The 21279-nt window shown below is 40.0% G+C and overlaps 1 protein-coding gene across 7 annotated transcripts in view; it reads right to left on the bottom strand.

Annotated features, from left to right (window-relative positions):
* Positions 1-973: 973 nt before the first annotated feature.
* The window catches only part of Ddx6 (DEAD (Asp-Glu-Ala-Asp) box polypeptide 6), a 37749-nt gene continuing 17443 nt past the window's right edge, over positions 974-21279 (bottom strand). For 5 of the 7 annotated variants that reach the window (NM_001357703.1, NM_001357702.1, NM_001110826.1 and 2 more), the window contains exons 5-14: positions 17957-18086; positions 17084-17230; positions 15223-15317; positions 13945-14067; positions 12936-13064; positions 11565-11681; positions 10259-10322; positions 7511-7612; positions 5840-6022; positions 974-5216 (exon numbers count right to left, since the gene is read on the bottom strand). In NM_001357703.1, coding sequence (NP_001344632.1) covers positions 5847-6022; positions 7511-7612; positions 10259-10322; positions 11565-11681; positions 12936-13064; positions 13945-14067; positions 15223-15317; positions 17084-17230; positions 17957-18086 — 1083 coding nt within the window. In that variant the 3' untranslated portion in view covers positions 974-5216; positions 5840-5846. The remainder of the gene's footprint in view (positions 5217-5839; positions 6023-7510; positions 7613-10258; positions 10323-11564; positions 11682-12935; positions 13065-13944; positions 14068-15222; positions 15318-17083; positions 17231-17956; positions 18087-21279) is intronic. The other 2 variants (XM_011242391.3, XM_030244042.1) reach the window with 1 other exon arrangement.

The raw sequence follows: 21279 nt of genomic DNA, 5'->3' as shown, positions 1-21279 counted from the left end.
CCCAATTCTACAATGCTCTGGACATTCATCTTTGAGCAGAGCCCTCCACTTATTTTTGTTGCTGTAGCATGCCTTCTCATTCAGTTCACAACAGTGGGTTTCTACACGCCTGCGGGTCGGTCGGGACCCCTTTGGGTTGGAACGACCCTTTCACAGGGATTGTCAGAGACCATAGAACACAGGTATTTACACTAGCAAAATTTCAGTTAAGAAGTGGCAGCTAAAAAAAAAAAATCTTATGGTTGGGGGGATCACCACATGAGGAGCTGTATCAAAGGGTCACAGCATTAGGAAGGCTGAGAACCATGGGTTTACAATCAGTTTATGGGTATTTATAGAAGTGTGCTAAGCAAAAAAAAAAAAAAAAAAAAATTAAAAAAGTTGCCAGGCAGCCTTTAATCCCAACACTTGGGAGGCAGAGGCTGGCGGATTTCTGAGTTCCAGGACAGCCTGGTTTACAGAGTGAGTTCCAGGAGAGACAGGGCTACAGAGAAACCTTGTCTCAAAAAAAAAAAAAAAAAAGTGTGCTAAGGTTGGAAATGTAGACTGAGCTCAAACAAAGGCATCTTGCAGTTCCCTCCACCCTCTTTCCACTAGAGGCTGATCTTTGCCTAGCAGATTTTGTTTCATCTAAGCAGACTCCGGGGGGCTGAGGAAGGATTGGCAGGATCCTTCTTGGGAGTGTCTGTCTACTGATTTTTTTCTTGTTCTTTAAGATTTAGGAATATATACAACTTTACACTTGACAATAACTCCTAGGAGCTGATGATTTAGAATCCCAACCAATCTTGGTTCTTCACCTCTGCAATGGAAACTGTGTGTGTGCAGTGGGCAGCCTAGGGTGCAAGACTACTCAACTAGTTAACTAGGCTCACAAGAAAGTGGGCTGGCCACACCACTTCAAGTACAATGGTAACATATTCTCGGATTCCTAAAGGCACAACTTGCTTCAAGAACATACATACAAGACACCTGAAGTTCCAGTGGGCTTTTATTGAGATAAATTAACAAAAAGAAACAATCAAGATTTTACCAACCATCTTTTCTGAATGAACCATGTATATAACTCCTTAAAGACTCAGGTCCATAGACATGTACATACACTGTAACACATCCCAACAAAAACAGACCCTCCCCACTGGAACATTTGCCAATTAAACAGAAAGCCAATTTTCCCTTTCCCCAAATGTTTTCAAATTTTTAAGTTCCTACTGCTCAAAGTGGAACTGGTCCCTTGTGACTAGGGACATTAGAATTTTCTTATTTTTACTAAACAAAAAAATTGGTTTTTTTCTAATTTGTTTTGTTTCAAAAAAGGGAAGTGACTTTGTATTCTCCAGCACCCCTCCCCAAGAACCACTGGTTAAAATACAGCAGCCTGCAGCTTACTAACCCAGGCCCACCCCTCCCTTGCCCTGCCCAGCTCTGTCTACTGGAGATTTAAATACACTTCTGTTGGAGTCTGTCAGCTGTGGAGGGGCAGAGTCCAGGCCAGGCTAGCTCCCTCTGACCTCATATCTGTTACAACCCTCGGACACTTAACTCTTTATTCCAAAGATGAGTTTTTACATTAGAGAAGAAAATAGATTTGCTTTGGGAGTTTTAAAAAACTATCTTTATGAATATAAAGTAGAATTACAAACTCACCAAAGTCCACATAAATTTACCCAAAATCTGGCTTACTTCACCTCCCATGAGGCCAATAATTTTGCCTGACAAAGTTATTTGGCAAGAAAATCATTCCACAGTAACAATTTTAAAGATACACAGAGAGTTGAAAAAAAAAAGTATCCAATTAAAATAACATGGCTTAATTCCCACAAACTTATTTCATCTTTTTGTTACTCATCTAAAGGTCAGGAGTGTGTGTGGCTAAAGGCAGTTTCCCATGAGGTTATGAGCTTCCAAAGTGTTTCTAAATCCTTAGTGCAGACACCCTCCCTTTTGGGACACAGTACCCTCCCCTCCCACCCCTATTAAAAAAAAATAAACCAAATGATCAGAATGAGATGTTTTGTTTCCAACATGTCACTCCAAACTCTGTGCTGTGCTCTGTTCTCACCGAGCACGATGGTGTCCAGCACAAAGCAGGTGGCCAAGGAAAGATGCCCTCATCTCATTCTGAAAACGAGTATGACAACCACCCACCCAGCCCACCCCACCCCACCCCACCGGGCCAACCAATTGTTATGATGCTGGTGCCCACCTGGAAATAATTTAGAGCTACTTAGGTTTTCCTTTCCAGGAAAAACATTTTATGGTAAATGTATTCCATTCCTAAGAAAGTTTCTTTCATGTTCAGAACACTAAGGGAGAGAAAAAAACAGGCCCTGAGCAGCAAGTGTGTAACAGTCTGTTACTTATCACACAACTACATGACCAGAGGCTAAAAGCATTGAGGTGGATATTAAAAATAGGACATAGTTTTTATCGAAATGAACTACTGGCGAAAACCAAAACATAACCATTACTTTAAAAATTACTGGAAAGAACCTGAAAGACAATTTCCAATAGTAGCAATATTCCTTATTAAGAGGGATCAAAAAGGATAAAAAAAAAAAAAAACAACAAAAAAACCCAACCAGGGTTTGACCTGGTCAGTAGGGCATCTTCCCATTAACAACAGCTCAAGTGAGCTAAGCACCACCCCAGCACCGCCTCTTCAGACAGCGATCTCCGGGGTGGGTGCCCAGCTGTCCAAGTGCCACCCTCAGCAGAGGCTGTACTTCAGAACACTCCCCCATGGAGTCTGTGCTTTAAGAGGGACTCAGAGGCATGTGGCACCTGGCAGAGCAGTCCAAGGTTGGCAAGAGACTGCACTTTGTTGATCACCCACTTGCCCTCTGGCGAGACAGCAGATTGCATTTGTACTCCTTTCCTGCTCATGTTGCTCTACGGAGCGATCCCTCATCTCGCCAAAGGCAGGAAGGAGGAGAGCTGCATCGGTACAAGGGCAAGATCTGTTGGTCAAAATAACGAGTTTTTAAGACCCCACTCCCACCCTCCCTAAAAAAGTGACTTCCTTATTAATTTGGTTTGTTTTGTAGCCAACACTTGACTGGACTTGCCTTTGGGGATTTGTACCGTGCAGCTCCTGCTACAGTTGTTACAGAGTCAGGGTTATCTCTGATAAGGAGGCATCTGTAGGATTTTGATCCCCAAAGAATTTGGGATAAGTCACAAATAGTTTTGCTTTAGAACTAGGCAAAGTCAAAGCAACTTTGAATAACTGACTCCTCTCTTCAGACGAGTTAAGCATGGAAGCAGACTCAACATACCTTGTCATAGTTTTAAGGTCTTCAAAGTGATGGAATATGAAAATCAATTTTTTTTTAAATTTTGTTTTTTGCTTTTTTTGTTCCCTAGATGCCTCCTGACCTAGTATACTGGGTTAAAAGGGAATTAAAAACATTTTTAAAAAAAAAGTTCACTGGTTGATTCATCTCCCTCCTTTTGCCTGGAGATCAGGCCAAACATCAAGCGTGTTGGGAGGGGCACAGTTTAAAGCAACACTACCACCTAAGGCATCTGCCAGCGATTTACAATGCAAAACGACAGACAGCAACTCTTAGTGCGGCACAGAGAACGGGCAGCAAGCAGCTTTCTGCAGCATGGACATGGACGTTAACAGCTCTAACGGGCTGCCCCTTCCTGCAAAAATGTATTTATCAAGATAGGCAGAGGGCGCTGCTCACACACAACAGGAGGGGCCGCGGATAACTAGGCTCCACAACTGCCAAGCCCGCCGAGGCTGCACTGGCTGGTCCGGTGACATAAAAATCCATGCTCCACACACTCTCCTCTAAGACTGCACTCTGTACACTTCTCACACTCCAAGGAAGATTTATCTTTGTTCCCCTTTGCAGAACTTGGGAAGTTCCTCAAACGTTTAGGACAGGAGAGCCAAACCACAGAGCTTCTCAAAGCCCCCAGGGACCACAGCCTTGCAAAGCTCCTTTGCTGTCTGCTAAGACCGCTGCCTGTGCATTCATTACAAGAGCAGTGTGGCCGGGCTTCTGGCCCCTTTCCAACACAGAGCCTGCAGAGGTCTGCTTCCTACAGTTAGAGGCCAAAGCACTTTTTAGAATTTAGTGTTGCAGAAAACTGAGCCCCTCTCATCTTTAGCTGCTCCCATAATCACTCTAATCCCTTAATCCCAGCAACCTTCATCCAAAAAAAATAATATATATATATGTATGTATATATATATATTTATATATATATATATATATATGAACCCAGAAAAAAAACTTATTTACAAAGTTTATACAAGTATACACATCCAATTTTCTACGGGTCACGCTTTGCCACAGAGGAAAGAAGGTCAAGGCTCCCTCCGACAAGTCTTTACAGCGAGTGCCTTCCTGCTCATGGACGCGTGTGAGCCAGCGTAGTGTTCTGCTGTAGAGCACAGAGGCTTGTCATCTGGCTCCTGCAGTGAGAGGCTGCTCTTTCCTTTGGGAGCGACGATGGTACGTCTACTCAGCCCGGAAGAAAATTTTACTTGGTATTGTTTTTTTTTTTAAATACATGTATGTACAGTGTGGATGGACTGCAGTTGTGAATCAACTCCTCCATATAAAGAAAAGGAAAATGGCGCTGCCATCACTAGTCCACCTTCCGGCCCTGGGCTGAGTACTGGTAGAACAGGAGGTGAGACTTCAACGTGAAACCAAAATGAAGAGGCAAAGAAATAAAAAAGAAAATAGAACATGACTCTGTTGATTCCTTGGGCTGTGTGTAAAGATGATATTCTTAATGGTCTTGTAGCATAAGGCACTTCGCACAAATAAGTAATAAGCTCTTCAGGCTTAAAAACGGATGAATAATCAGGGAGAAGTTGAAATGCAGTAGAGTCAGCTAGTGGAGAACTTTAGACAGGTGCATGTGTTCACCCAAATTCTTCTCTTTTTTAGGGTTTCTCCCCTTCTTTTCTTTTCCTCCTTCCTTGTCCCCTTTCCCCAGAAAACATCTTTAAAGACCAGCAGTTAGTGCAACGAATGTTCAGTCAGCACACAGTGCAAACAAGTGGAACAAAAAAGGTCTATGTCTTCTTTTCAGTTTTTCTTCACCAGTTTAAAAAAAAGAAAAATGTCTGAGCTCTTATATAACTCTTCATAGTTCCAAAATAAAGATGAAAAAACCCACAAAGAGAAGAGCACCCCCCCAAAATGATGTGTCACAGATCCAAAGAGCCTTCTGTAGTTTGTCAAAGCCTATGGGAAAAGTTTAGAAATTTAAAATTAGTATCCATGAAAGCAATATAAAAAAGGAGACATGTTTTCACAAGCCTTACAGTAAACTCTCTCTTCTCCTAAGGTGATCTACTAGTTACATGGAAGATTTCACTTGGCTGTTGCAGCTCGTGCAGGCAAGTCCAGTCTGTTTCAGTTGAGCTAGGGCTAAAGGCTGGCTGAGAAAAATCAACTAAACTACAAGTTTCCCACATACCCAAGGACAGAATGAGACGTTCCAAGTTCTGACTGCAGGCAGCCTTCATTCACAACTAAGAGGCCATGGGTGTGGCCTTCATCTCTAATGCCAGCACTGGGAAAGTGGAAGCATGGACATTGGGTTTTCAAGACTATCCTACAGTAGATGAAGAGTTTGAAGGCATCTCTGGCTGCCTGAGCCGCTCTCAAAAACAAATACATAAAAATTAAGTGAAAGAGAAGCATCACAGAAAAGCCTTTTGTGTTCTGAATAGTAGGGCTATGCGGCCCTACTGACGTTATTTCCCCAATTCAAAGTCTCCAGAGTGCTGCGACTGCAGGCGCTCGCTCACACTGGGCAGGGTTTGGAAATCCTTGAAGGTTCTGTCAGGTTACTAGGTACATACGTGCTTGTTACGGTTTCTCGTCTTCTGCAGGCTCACTGTGGTATTCTGCCACATACAGGCTCTTGTCGATGTTGCTTGGGATGGGTTTGATCTCTGTCCCCAGCTGCTCCTCAATACTCTTCAGGTTGAAGCGATCATCATAAGTGATCAAGTTGATGGCTAAGCCAAGATGACCAAAGCGACCTAAAGAAAAATGTGCTTAATGAGTTTAAAATTGGCAAAAAGTTTAAGTGGTAAATAAAGTGATTCAAATATAAAAGTATGTATCTATCTAACATGTTTTGAGAGCAACATGTATTAACAAGTCTGTAATATGCCAAAACACAGAGCAGCAATATATTCATTTGGTGGCATTCTGAATGGCACAAACAAGATTGAACAAATAAAAAACAAAACAACTTAGGTCTTTCTCTTGGCACATCAACTGTACTGAACAGGCAGCAGACTTCTGGACAACTACTCCCTAAACAATACAGTGTAACATAGACACCAGTTATATGCTAATACCACATGCTTTTAAGAGACTACCCAGACTTTGATGTTGGCAAGGGTCCTGGAACCCATTGCTCATGAACCCCGAGGGACAGCTATACCTAATTTTCTGGTTTTGAAATGACAAACTGGATACTCGTTTGTACGACTGTCAAAATACACACACTGAACAATACACTTGTACACTACACCATTCAATCAATCCAGTTTTCTTGTGTTTCACTTTAAGTATATAGTAATTACTTTAACCTCTTTCTTTCCTTCTTTCTTCTTGTGAGATACTATGTGACTTAACTTTTTGTTATTAACAAGGTGCAGTTACAAGTGCTTTTATGTTACCTGATGTGGGTACTGGAAATCAAACAGAGGGCTTTACAGGCTCTTTGAGAGCAAACCCATTTCTCCCAACCCCCCTACCAACTATAATCATGATCCTCCTGCCTCAATCTCTCAAACACAAGGATTACAGGGTATGTGCCACCATTTCCAGCTTACTTTAACTCCCCCAACCCCCGAAATTGGGTCTCAATCATGTTGTTTGAGGCTGGCCTCAAAATCAGTTTGTAACCCCAGCTGGCCTCTAACACACAGGTGTTCAGATGTCACCTGCCTCCTCTTCCCAAGTGTACACCACATACAGTCAGCTTACCTTTAAAGAACATTCTTTAAAAAGTTTTATAATTTAGCCGGGCGATGATGGGGCACGCCTTTAATCCCAGCACTTGGGAGGCAGAGGCAGGCGGATTTCTGAGTTTGAGGCCAGCCTGGTCTACAAAGTGAGTTCTAGGACAGCCAGAGCACAAAGAAACCCTGTCTCCAAAAAAAAAAAAAAAAAAGTGTGTGTGTGTTGACAGCTGTTTCTCTCTTGTTACGTAAGTATCAGGATTGGATTCAGGTGCTCTATCAGGCTTAACTCTAATAAATGACACAAGGTCTTGGGAGACTGAGGCAGGTACATTTTAAGTTCCAGTATAACCTGGGCTTTCTATGTATGTAGCCAGACCCCGTCTCCAAATATAAATGATTAATAAAAAAATTACTTAGTTTTAAATATCAAACAAGTCAATTGATGTGATTTCACTGCTCTCACAGCTATTATACTTTACTTCACAAAGGAAAAATGAAAGATTGTATTTCTCATCAAGCAATGTCTGCGAGGCTACCCCCATTCTTACTTACCTGATCTTCCAATACGATGAAGATAGGTCTCTGCCAGCTTTGGGAAGTCAAAGTTTATTACCACATTCACAGCTTGTATATCAATACCTCGGGTAAACAGATCTGAAAAAACAAACAAACAAACAAACAAACAAGTAATGATTTTCATTATTGAAAGGTAATTCACTAATTATGCTTTTAGAAGTCCTCCATCCACTTATGGTAAACAATTTACAACTCATCTAAGTAAACTAATAGGCAAAGTCCCTCACGCTCACAACAGGGTCATAATCAGGGTTCCTTCCTTTCTCACAACAACCTTCCAAAACCACTCACGACACTGAATTCTTTTTGAGGTGGGGATCACTGGTGGCCCAAGCTAGTCTTGAACTCGTGTTCCTCTGTCAAACCCCCAAACGTCAGGATTAGGAGCACACACTGCCGTTCTGTGTAGACCTTTATGCACTATTCTTAACCCAAGTCTTCAAACTTGAAATCTTTTTTTCTCCACATCAAATTTACCCAGTCCATAAAGCCAATTAAAACCCCGTCCCTTCTGAAACGACTTGACAGCTATTTCTTGTGTATTCCAATAACCACTAGGATAATAATTACATTACTCCCTTGTCAACCAAGCTCAACTATCTTCACTACAGGTCACTGTAGTTCTAGCTGGCCTCTGGCTAGCAGAGAGCAGGAAGGTCTTGAACCTGAAGTGACCTTCTTGCCCCTACCCCAAGTGCTTGCTGATTGCACAACACCTGGCACCAACTAGTTTTGTTATTGTTTTTTGTTTTTTACAATTTTATTTTTAATGCTCATTCATTTGTACTCCATCTTAAGGCTGATTCTGAGATGGCAAAATCAAGTACTTTTAATGAAGATTACATGGTACGCAAGTTTTAATACCAACTTTCTAATTAATTTAACATTCCTTGAAGGAGAAGTGGCATTTTCTCATTACTTTGCTTTTTTGAGACAAGGACTCAATCTGTAGCACAGGCTAGCCTCAAACTGTGTCAGCCACCCTAACAAGTAGGATTTTATATACCAAAGCATTCCACATATACATTAAGAATCTTGAATGAGTGCAGTGCATAAAACCCTAACCCTAGGCAATCCTAGGATTCCAAGATCAGGTAAAGCTTGGCATATCAGTACCCACAATCCTTTGTCTCAGAAGAGGAAGCAGGCCATCCCAAGCTGAACTTTAGGCTCTCCTGGCTTACATGAGACCCTGACTCAACAAACAAATAAACCAATTAACCAGTGTAGTAATACTATCAATGTCTGTCTTCTTTTAATGTTGGGATTGAATTTACAGCTCTTAAGCCAACTTTTTATTTAAAGTTGAAAAATGGAGTTGGAGGCAGGTGCCTGATAGCAAGAGTCTCAATTTTCTTATGAATATTCAATTTGACTAACAACTTTACTTTCACTAGTAAGCTATTTTATAGGTTTCCCAAATGTCCAAAAAAAAAATATCTATACACAGCTAAATATTTAAACACAACTTTAAAAAGCTAACCACTCAATAATATGACTGCCTCCATAAAGTTATTTTTACAGTTACTTCCTGATTACTAGGAATAACCAAATTTAATATCTGGTAGCAGTAACAAGTGTTTTGTTTATGTGCATTTTCCCAAAAATCCTGACTATATTTTAAAATAGGTGGCTAAAGAGATGGCTCCTTGGACATGAGCACTTGCTGCTCTTTCCAGAAGATGTGCGTTCATCTCCAGCACCCATATCAACAGGCTCACAACTGCCTGAGAACTCCAGTTCCAGGGGATACAATGCCCTCTTCTGGCCTCCGCAGGCACCTGTTGTGCAAGCGTGGTAGACACAGAATAGACACAGACACAAATTAAAATAAATCTTTTAATGTATATATATATTATGTATATAATTGTGTCAGGTGTGGTGCTGCACACCTCTAATCTCAGCACTTAAGCGGCCAAGGCCAGCTAACAAAAGAAGTGAGCTTAAGACCAGTCTGCTCTACATATCCAATTTCCAGGCCAGTAAGAGCTATATAGTAGTATCCTGTCTCAAAAACAAACAAAACCAACCAGCCAACCAAAACTTCTTAAATACAATTTTATCTGAATGTATAGGTACATGCGTATGTGAAAATTCACATGAAAAATAAAGATGAGCAATTTACCAATATATACATTATAGTTCAAACTCCAAGTCCTTCTACTTCCTCAAATGATTCTTCTTCTCACACTAATAGTAAGATTAAATTCTAAGTACATAGGTGCGAAGGCACCATTCTATTAGTTTCTGAGCTAAATTTGTGTCTCCCCCTCCCTACCCAGGCTTATTTTTCTGTAGTAATAGAACAACCAAAAATTAGAAAATCTTGGCTTACGGTATAGAATAATGTGATTCTGGGAAAAAAAAAAATCAAATAGACACAACTTCTAAAATGTAATTTCGAGTAAAGTTTATTTTGTGTTTGCTCACCTTGTATGTTAGAACTGTTCAGAAAGCACATAAATGCAAAACCTAATTTAGAGCCACGTGTGCAGCATGAGCACTAGGAGGAACCCAAGGTCAGGCACTGAATAGCACCTGCTCTCAACCTAGGAACTAAACAGCAGGCACCCCTGTCTTCAGAAGCTGTCAAAGTGGCAGCAGGGTGTAAGGAGCTGTCACATAGGTTTCACTATGTGACAAAAAAACCAACAACAACAACAACAAAAAAACCAACCAGCCAATTAAGAAAACAGTAGGTCCAAGAAATACAAAAACACTTACCAGTGCAAACAAGATTGCGGCATAAGCCATTTCGGAAATCATGAAAGACACGATTTCGATGTTCCTGGAGGGTAGGGGGATATATAAAAACTGAGTAAAATTTATAGACAACTCAAAATTTTCATCATGGTTTCTCTTACCCAATCAGTTCTTCAACCCCAAATTTGTTTACACAACTACCTATGCTTCTGTAGCAGTCTAGAGCTGTATCACTCAATGTCTGTATGATACACTTCATTCCATCATACAAGCATTCTATCAAAAAGGACAGGCATAATAAGCCATGCTGCGATCATAGTCACGTAACATTTATGACAAATATAGTGTCATATTTATTCTATTTTATTATCCTAGTGAACGTTTTACCATATCCAATGTATAAACTGCATCATAGCAAGCATGCACATACAATCTGGTACTGTCTATGATTTTAGGTATCCGATATGGGATCTCAGAACTCTCCTTTGTAAGGAGGAGTTACTGTATATTAAAATCTAGAGCAGTGCATTCTGTAAAAAAAAAAAAAAAAAAAAAAAAAAAAAAAAATTGCACTGGTATTCTCCAATAATGGAGTCACCAGCCTCAGGGATTTGACTAAGTAACAAACCTTTCAATTGTATTTGCTTTTACCTAGTCTAATGGGTACATGGAGCTATGTAATAAAGTTATTGCACTAAACAGAACAAATTTAGAAATTCCCCCCAAAAGAATGTCTCCTGTGCCCTTCCCTCCCCACAGGATTTCATGTCACTCAGGCTGATTTCAAACTTAGTATGGAACAGATAATGACTCTGAGCTTTTCACTTACTTTAAATGCTAGGACTTCATGGACAATCTGACATTTCTTTTTTTTAAAGATTTATTATTATTATTACTATTATTATTAATAATAATGTCTAAGTACACCGTAGCTGTCTTTAGACACACCAGAAGAGGGCGTCAGATCTCACTACAGATGGTTGTGAGCCACCATGTGGTTGCTGGGATTTGAACTCAGGACCTTCTGAAGAACAGTCAGTGCTCTTAACCACTGAGCCATCTCTCCAGCCCCAAGATCTGACATTTCTGGACTGCTTTTTAAACCTATTGGTTTAAGTGAAGGTCTCTTTGTCTACTAAATAGTCCGTTCATTTGTTCTTTTTCTGGAACACTGCTCTACCACTAATACAGCAGTACCTACCTTAAGACAACAGTTTACTCTCACACACAAGGCATTTATACAACATTATAACAAAAGAAAATATAAGAAATACTTAGGAAAATATTTCTTTATTAAATCTATGCAAGTTCTCGAAATTATCCTTACCTGCCTCATTTTAGCATGGATATAAAAGCAAGAGTAGCCCAGCTGAGAAATCTTCTTGGCGAGTAGCTCGACTCTCTGGGAGGAGTTGCAGAAAATGATGGACTGGTTTATCTGAAGCTAAGCACAGAAGATGAGAAAGATGAGAAAGACAGAAGCATCTGTTTATCCAATCATGAAAATATCTAGCCAAGCTTTCAGATGAAAATTTGTCGACCTAGAGAAGATTATCTCATAAGGGCCACCTAACTTGCAGAGACAACACAGTAATGTCCTACAATACACCGCTGCTAACACTGACTCAGCAAATAAGAACCACTGCTTTGAGGCTACAGAGATGGCTCTGCAGTGAATAGCACACACTGTTATTCAACAAGACCCAAGTTCAGTTCAGTTCACACAGTGTGGGCCCCAACTACCTGTAACTCTCCTTCGGGCGCTCTAACACCCTTTTCTGGATGCTTCCAGAAACTGCACTCATATGCGTACAACCCCACACAGACACAGACTCATTAAAATAAAGAAAACAAACAAGTTAAAACAACACTGTTTCTAGAGAAAATGACAAGTACTTGTGAGCCTCTGGTGACATTTTATAAATTGGTAAACATGCCAATTTATGTGTTTTCTTTGAGCATGTCTTATTTAGTATGTCTATAGTCCTAACCAATATAACCCGTGCCTGCAGGAGGTTTACCCAGTACATGTTTTCCCTGTGTAGTACACATCAGTCCCCCTGTGCTTCAGAACACAGGTAAGCACGTCGGCAGCAGCGAGGCCGTCATTTTGGAATGAATGATGAACAGCACCAAAATTTGAAAAACAATTGTAGCATTTATAAGTAAAACAAGAAGACAGAATGTCTGTCCTCTTCTTGGACCTTAGCTGGGATCATTTTTTTTTTTAAGTCCACAATGTATATGTCTAAGAATAACCAAAACCTTCAGTACTAATTTGGGGGTCACAAATAAATTTTAGCAATTAGTATTCACAAAGGATGAACTGTAATTACAGTAAATTATTTAACAATATAAAGCACCTGTGTCAATCAGTTTCAACTGTAAGCCAATTAAAGCTACTTTTTACAAAACAGTAAGATTTTTTACAGTGAAAATAAAGTCAAAAATAAAATTAAAAAGAGAGAAAGAGAGAGAGAGAGAGAAAGAGAAAGAAAGAAAGAAAGAAAGAAAGAGAAAGAAAGAAAGAAAAAAAGAGAAGAGGAATGGAAAGGAAAGGAAAGGAAAGGAAAGGAAAGGAAAGGAAAGGAAAGGAAAGGAAAGGAAAGGAAAGGAAAGGAAAGGGAAAATGATCTAATTGTCCAACTTGCTAGGAATTAGTGAAGGACAGGACTCAGCACAAAAGCCCACTACTTACCCTGGAGAAAAGTGTATTGAGGCAGTGCACTTTTTGGCGCTCCGTTACATATGCGTAGTACTGAGTTACTCCTTTCAGAGTTAGTTCCTCCATCAGGTTTATCTCGTAGGGTTTTTGCAGATGGGAATTCTGGAGTGGGAGGGAACACAGTCATTAAGTAAAGACTTTCAGGCATGCTAAGGCAAGAGCTCCCATTTCTTGCCCCAAGTTTATACCTTTTTTTTTTGGTTTTTTATTTTGTCTCTTGCTCTAAAGGATGAATCTCTTTTCAAAACCAAGTATTCATAAAATAAGTTATACTAAAATGGTAGACCTCAGATTCAAATGCACCTCACAGAGATGAGCTATAACCAACTTACGATGGGATATGTCACCTTGGCACAGAGTTAAAAAAAAAAAATCACAACTCCTCTCATTTTGAAGCAGGGTCTCATGGCCAGCCAGCACTACACATAGAAACTGTCTCCAAGGGAGGCAGAAGCAGGCAGATTTCTGAGTTCCAGGCCAGTCTGGTCTACAGAGTGAGTTTCAGGACAGCCAAAGCTATAGAGAGAATCCCTGTCTCGGAAAAAAAACAAAAACAAAAACAAACAAACAAAAAAACCCCCAAAACTGTCTCCAAAAATCAAAACCAAGAAAAAAAAGAGAAAAACAGACCAACTGACAGACGGATGGACAGATGGCATGGAACTCATGTAAACCAGGCTAGCCTCAGAACAAGTAGAGGTCATTTAAGTTAAAAAAAAAAAAAGTGCACATACATATTTTTAATCCCAGTACTTGGGAGACAGAGACCTCTGTGAATTTGAAGCTAGCATACTGGCCAGGGCTACACAGTGAGACCCTGTCTCAAAAAACTAAATCCATGCCCAAATCTTATTGACCATATTAAAAAAAACAAATCCGAAACCTTGCAATAACATATATTCTGATAATACAATGTAATTACAGGTAAAAGCACACTCAGTACCATGACAGCACTGATGCCAGGTACAGAGCTAATACTCACCATAAACTTTTGTACACTAAGAGGGAAAGTAGCGGAGTATAGTAAAATCTGCCTATTTTTAGGTAGTGTGAGAATAATATCCTCCATTATCTGCACAAAATCCTGTGACAACAATTTATCTGCCTGTAATACAAAAAAAAAGTTACTTTTAAAAAAGAATAAGGCATTAAAAGTTTTGGAGAGCAATATAAGCAAAGGGCAATGCACAACCTACACACAGGCTTCTCCTGGCTATAACCCTAAGACTCTAATGTAGACAATGTTACCAGGACAACCCCTAGCAGTGCATAAGGGGGAGGAGCCTAGCGTGGTAGCATATGCCTGTAAGCTCAGCACCTGAGTGGCTGACCTGGGAGAGAAGTGAGAAGCTGAGGTCAGCCTGGGCTACATTATGAATCTGTCTTAAAGCAGAGGCTATAATCCCTAAGGAAAAAAATATGTAGACTGTCAAAATCCTTTTCTTTGACAGAATTTAAATGTGATCCCCATTAAAGAGATAATAGAGTATATTGGTCAAAAATGTGTTTTGAGCTAGATGTGGTTGGCATAAACCTTACTCTCAGAAGGTAGAAGAAACAGGACGATAAATCCAAGGCCATTTGGGCTGAAATGTTTTACTCGTTAGCTGTACTGGGTACCACTTAGCCATGTTTCAATGTCCTCAACTATGGACACAGGTTATCCACACTCCCATAACAACCTATATCTTATCAGACTAAATATCACATTATGTACTCAATATATAATAGTCAGTGTTATTCCTCATTAGTGAAAAGCCAGAAACTAGTAATCTAAAACAAAACAGAAAAGGAAAATAGCTGTATACCAAAACACTAATAGTGACACACTAAATGCATATAGCACTGCTACACCCGAGAGACACAGAGGAGTAGTTTTTTATTTTTAAGACAGAGTCTCACTTTGTAGTCCTGACTGGCCTGAAACTTACTATGCAGTCCTCAAATTCAAGACAGACATCTGACTCTACCTCCCAGGTAAAACATTTGGCTTCAGTCGAGTAATTTCTTAAAAGGAATTCATATTAGGTTATAACCTAAGGAAGTAACAAATTTCAGACACACATGAACCAAACAATATAAAGAAGCAGATGTAAAACAAAGGGTAGGGTTAAGAACTATCTTAGCTTAGCTTACATGCTTTTAAAATGTTAACACTGAATAGAAAGACATAAAACGAACTTGGCTTGGTTATTTCTAATCACACGTATCCAGGACAGGGTGTGAGCTGAGCTCAGAGGAGGACAGTCAGGAACATTACCTCATCTAGCACTATCATCTGGACATGGTCAACCTTTGCCACGCCTTTCTTGATGAGATCCAGGATCCTGCCAGGGGTAGCGATCACCACATGCACTACAAAGATTTACAGGGAAAAATAAAAAAGATTCAGAAAATATATACTCTCTTGTTAATTTTACCTAGGACGGAAAAAAAAAAAAACTTGTAACTTTATAGTATATATTTAGCATCATAGATAATATTTATAGAGGTACAAATTAATACCAAAAGGTACAAAGATGTATTTTGGGCTGTATATTTTCATCTCTTCTTACAGCAGGTAGACAATACTTGTTTCAACTCTTCAATAAATGGGCTAATTTCCCAAATTACTAATTCCAACTAAAGGCATACAACTTTTATCTTATGACAATCTGCAAGAAATAACAGCCAGAATACAGGGTTTCGCATACAAAAGACATGTCTTCAATCTGGGCAATGCTGCTCAGACTGTTTTAAGGGGAAAAAAAGACTGATCACTAAACCAAAAATTGTGCAAGTTAAAAAATATAGCTAAATAACCAAATACTAATATATATTAACATTCTGAGTAAAACCTGACTCTTGCTATTTTGTTACTGTTCTTCACCCAGCATTATACAGTGAACAGCCCTTCATAAAAACTCAATACGTAAATCTTTACTGACTGTGAAACTCCATTCAGGCTCACTGAATCTAACCAATCTCCTGAAATATTTAAATTTGCCTTCTTTTTCAGAGTAAACAACTTTGCATATATACAATTTTATATTTATCAAAGTACTTGAAAATCTAAGTTTATAACCTGAAATATACTGTCATATATATTGTACACTTATGTTATAAAACAGCCTACTTTCCACAAATATCCATCACTCATAACTAATACTTTTTTGCCTTGAAATTTAGAACAGTTAATATAAATATGGTACTCTGAACTACATTAAACAATACTAAAAAATAATCCCAGAATTCCAGAGGCAGAGGCAGAGAGGTCTCTGTGAGTTGGAGGTTTGAGGACAGCCTGGTCTACATAGAGAGACCTTGTCAAGGAAAACAAAAACCAAAACTACTAATAAGGCTGAATAACCTTTTAGTTATCTTTTTTTCCTCTTAAAAGAAAGAAATGGTTGATTTTACTCTTCATTTTCTACCACAGTGTTTCTGTTCTTTTGATTCCTTATTTTGTTAAAACAGGGTTATCATGTGCCACAGGCTGGCCTTGAACTCATTATGTAGGCGAGGATAACCTTGACTTTTGATCCTCTAACTTTCACTTCCCCAGTGCTGGAATTATAGGTGTGTGTCACTAACTCCAATTTGTTTGGTGGGGAAATAATCAAGGCTTTGTATGTGCTATGCAAGCAATTTACCTACTAATCCACCCTCAGTCCCTTAGTTAATTAAAGACGTATTTTAGGGCCAGACAGTGGTAGCATATGCTTTTTATAAAAGTAACTGGGAGGCAGAGGCCGGTAAATCTCTGAATTTGAAGCCTGCCTAGTTCACAAATTAAGTTTGAGGACAGCCAGGGCTACACAGAGAAACCCTGTCTCAACAAAACAAAACAACCAACAAAGTTTTAGTTATTTCCTAAAAGGAAACCCTTAGAGACTGGAGAGGTGGCTTAGTGGTTAAGAGCTCATATTGCTCCTGTAAAGAATTCAAGTTCAATTGGCAGTAGCTACTAATTCTAGAACCAGGGGATCCACTGCCCCCCCCCATACACAAACATAGGCACCTCCTGCACACACATGTGCATAGCCACACCCCACCTCCACATAATCACGAATAAGTCTGAAAAATAAACGAGACATTTGTAGCTATAATCAGACAGCCCTGCTGCCTGCCTCATTTCCTACCTGTATCATCAAGCCTCATTATGTCATCTCGTAAATTGGTTCCTCCGGTGGTTGCCATCACTTTGGCCCCTCCCATGTGTTTGCTGACCTGGATGCAAATCTGACTGACCTGTAGAGCAAGTTCTCTAGTGGGAACAATCACCATTGCTAGAAAATAGCAAAGAACAAAGGAGCGGGAGAAGAGAGAATAAGAACACACCATCTTTTAGAAATTTAAGAAGCTATAAAAATAGTTTCACTGAGGCAGTATGTCTAAACACACAGGCATAACATAAACATTAATATAACAGTCTTAAAAACTACATTTGCTTGACATAAGAGTCACTAATCTAAATACTTAAGTAGCAAATGCATCCTATTCAGGTTCTAGTTGCATCAACGACAGGAGAGAGAACTATAAATTGAAACTTGGGCAATTTAAGGAATGCTTTAGAGGTGAAATCTTAATTATATGAATTGACTCCAGATACAACTATAGAAATTTACTTCTTTTCTACTGTCTAAGCTCTTACAATGTGATAAACTCAAGCCTCTACAACCAGAAGCATTTACTGTTTCTACACGGGCTCTGCTTACATGGCTCCCACGGGGAGTTTGGCTGCACAGCTGTGAGCAATGGCTGGCTCAGCCTCTCACCAGTTTGCTTTTACTTACGTTGCTTATCACACATGAGCATTTTAAAAACTGTTTATCAATCATAAAAAAAGTACTCTGAAGATGGGAAATTCCCTTTAAAAGTTGAAAATAATTTTTAGACACTTAAGGCAAATATACTAAGAGAGTAGATTATATGAATTCTGACCAAGACTAAAAGCTACAAAGCTCCAAGTACAGACAGTCCTGCCCCCACCCCTCCCTCTTTATTCCACTAACCTTGAATATTGTCCTTCTTCAGGTCCAGCCTTTCAAGTAAGGGGATGAGGTAGGCACCGCTTTTGCCTGTTCCATTTTTTGCTCTAGCTAAGATATCCCTACCAGATAAAGCAATGGGAATGCTCTCCTCCTAAAAGACAAGGATGCAAAAATTACTTGTGAATAAAAAAATTACCAGATTCTTCTCTGTGTCACACCTTAGAATAGCCTTTTGGTACTGCTTTGAAGTGCACTATGTACGCTGCATGAATGGCAAAGACCCAGGTGGGTTAACAGGACCAGTGAGTATTAACACCACTTTGAACCAAAAGTTTGCTAAAACTGTTAACAGAAAAAAAATAGTAGGCTCATCCCAGCACAACAGAAAGGGTAGTGAGACGGGTGTGGCGTGGTGATGCAAACCTTTAATCAGGTAGATTAGTGTGAATCAAGGCCAGTCTGGTCTTGGCAGCCAGGGCTAAACTAAAAACCCCCGTCTCAAATAAACAAAAGTGTGCGTATGTGAGGGGAAAAAAATCTCAAAGGGTTGTAAATAGTCCTCAAACAAGACATTTTTGTTAGAAATAAAAATAGCCACATAGTAGCTCCTTCCTGCAATCCTAGTAGGCATGAGCAGTTCGACACCAGCTTGACAAATGTAAGAGCCTGTCTGAAAACAGGGAAAAAAGGGGCACTAACTCCAAGGAAAGTTTAGATAGCACATGCTATTTTCTTTCTTAAATTTATTATTATTATTATTCAATTTACATCCCACTTACTGGCCCTCCCCCTTCTTCTGAGTGGGGAGTCCCCTTGGGTACTCCCCCACCCTGGCACATCAAATCTTTGTGAGGCTAGGTGCATCCTCACCCACTGAGGCCAGACAAGGCAGCACAGCTACAAGAACACAGCCCACAGACAGGCCACAGCTTTTGGGGTGACCCCAGCCCGTGGTTCAGAACTCACATGAAGACTGAGCTGCACATCTGCTACCTATGTTCGGGGAGGCCTAAGTCCAACTGTGCACGCTCTTTGGTTGGTGGTTCGGACTCTGAGAGCCCCAAGAGTCCAGGTCAGTTGACAGCACACGCTGTTTTCAGACTGGCAAAGTCAATCATGCCATATGAAAAATGTGCACACGGGGTTGGAAGTGTAAGTCACTGACTTGAGTGTATGCTGAGACATCTGTAAGGCCTTTGGTTCAATGCCCAATACAGAAACAAAACAAAACCCTAAAATCCCAGAGGGGGAGAAAAAAAGATGAGCTTTCTCTTACACAAAATAGAAACATAGAACTAAGCTGAAATCACTTATCTCTGGGGCCTAGTTGATACTTATTTTTTATTACATCAACTTCCAGAGTATTTATCAACACACAACTTCTCTGTCCTGAATCATGTTTCACTGAAGACAGGACCTGTCACATCACTGAAAGTGACATTTCATTTTCATTTTTAAGTTTACTTTATCATGTGTGTTTTCAATAACCACAACAAAAATAATACTTATTATCTGGGACACAATAACTACCAAGTTACTGGAAATAAGTACACATATAGAAATTAAAAAGGGAAATAGGCAAAGTAAGACAGAATGTACATTGTTCAGCTACAAAATCCTACAAATAAACCTGTTCACAAACCTGTCAATAATGACCTCTTAGCTTTTATAAACAGGGTTTGGAAAGAGTGCGTGTAAAAATAAGCTTTTTTAAAAAAAGATATTTACGGGGCTGGAGAGATGCTCAGCAGAGTTAAGAGTAGTCATTTCCAGTCACTTCCAGAGGTCCTGAGTTCAATTCCCAGCAACCACATGGTGGCTCACAACCATCTGTAATGGGATCTGATGCCCTCTTCTGGTGTGTCTGAAGACAGCTACAGTGTGCTCATGGTGTATGTAAAATAAAGAAATTAAAAAAAAAAAGATACTTATGTGTATGTATATTTGTGTGTCTGTCTGTCTGTCTCTGTCTTGCTCGCTGTCTCTGTCTCAGTTTCTCTCTTGCTCTCTCAGTACAGGAGGAGCCAAAAGAGAGTGTCAAGAATCCCTGGAAGTGAGTTAGGTGCCACTGAGATGTGGGTGCTGGGAACCCAACCCAGGCCCTCGGCAAGCAGATGAGCTGTTAATCATAAGCCACCTCTCTTCAGCCCCATAAAAATCAAGGTTTTAGAATTCTGAAAAGAAATTAAACCTTTATAATTTTATACTTTAAAGCAAACATCAAGTACTAAAATCAATGTTCTGCCACTCTCAAATTTGACATTACAGTCCAGCTAACTATGCAAACCACTTCCTTATCCTAAAACTTCATATAATGGCTCCACGTCAATGTGCTTCAGAGACAAACAGCTTTGGCCATGAAACTCCAGGAGCGACAACTTAACAGTAGTGGAGGAGCAGCTGCTGCTAGCTGTCACCATCACTAAACATTCAGGCACAGAGCCAACCCTTCAAGTTGAGGAGAAACTCACCCCTCCTGCCCCCAACACACACACAAGCTTCTTTCTCCCTTATTCATCTCAAAACCTAAAAGCATGAGAAGCACTCAGTGCTTTCTGGTTTGTTTTGTCATGGCTCTGTCAGTTTGAGCCCAGGCTGGTCGAAGACTCTTAGGAACCCTCTTGATTTGCTCCCCCCCCCCCCCCAGGACTCTTAGGAACCCTCTTGATTTGCCCCCCCCCCCCCACCCAGCACTACCTTTCCCATCATGAGCTGACAAGCTCAGTGAAATATTTCAAAGACAATGTTTTTGGGGTTTTAATTTAAAAATTTAATTATTCATTTTATGTGAGTACACTGTCACTGTCTTGAGACACACCAGAAGAGGGCATAAGATCCCATTACAGATGGCTATGAATCTCCATGTGGTTGCTGGGAATTGAACTCAGCACCTCTGGAAGAGTAGTCATTGCTCTTCCTCGCTGAGCCATCTCTCCAGCTCCTCAAAGACAATGTTTTAGAAAACTGTATATTGTTTCAGAGCCTTTAGCCTTCTCAATCCCCTGACCCCTAACCAATTCCTAGAGTAAGTATATAGTATATAAAGAACTTATTTTAAACTGAAAAGTCTCAGAAAACTGGCAGGTAAAATGGCTAAGAGCACTTACTGCATGCATAGCCTGCTGACCTCATCCCTGCATGCCATGAAAAAGGAGGAAGCTGTGGATCTACACACGGGCAGGCAGGTGAGTACACAACCACCCATACCTTCTGCCCCCATATTTAAAAAAGCTCAGGCAAGTCAAAGAATTTTGAGCCGGCTCACTGTTCCTAGAGTTCCAAATTCAACATATCATCTTTGAATAAAAGGTCAACTGTAACAATTTGCTAATTATACCAAATAC

The sequence above is a fragment of the Mus musculus genome, chromosome 9, assembly GCF_000001635.26.
Source record: "Mus musculus strain C57BL/6J chromosome 9, GRCm38.p6 C57BL/6J".
Taxonomy (NCBI): Eukaryota; Metazoa; Chordata; class Mammalia; order Rodentia; family Muridae; genus Mus; species Mus musculus.
The sequence above is the reverse complement of the archived record's forward strand: the minus strand, read 5'-3'. Positions and strand labels throughout refer to the sequence as shown.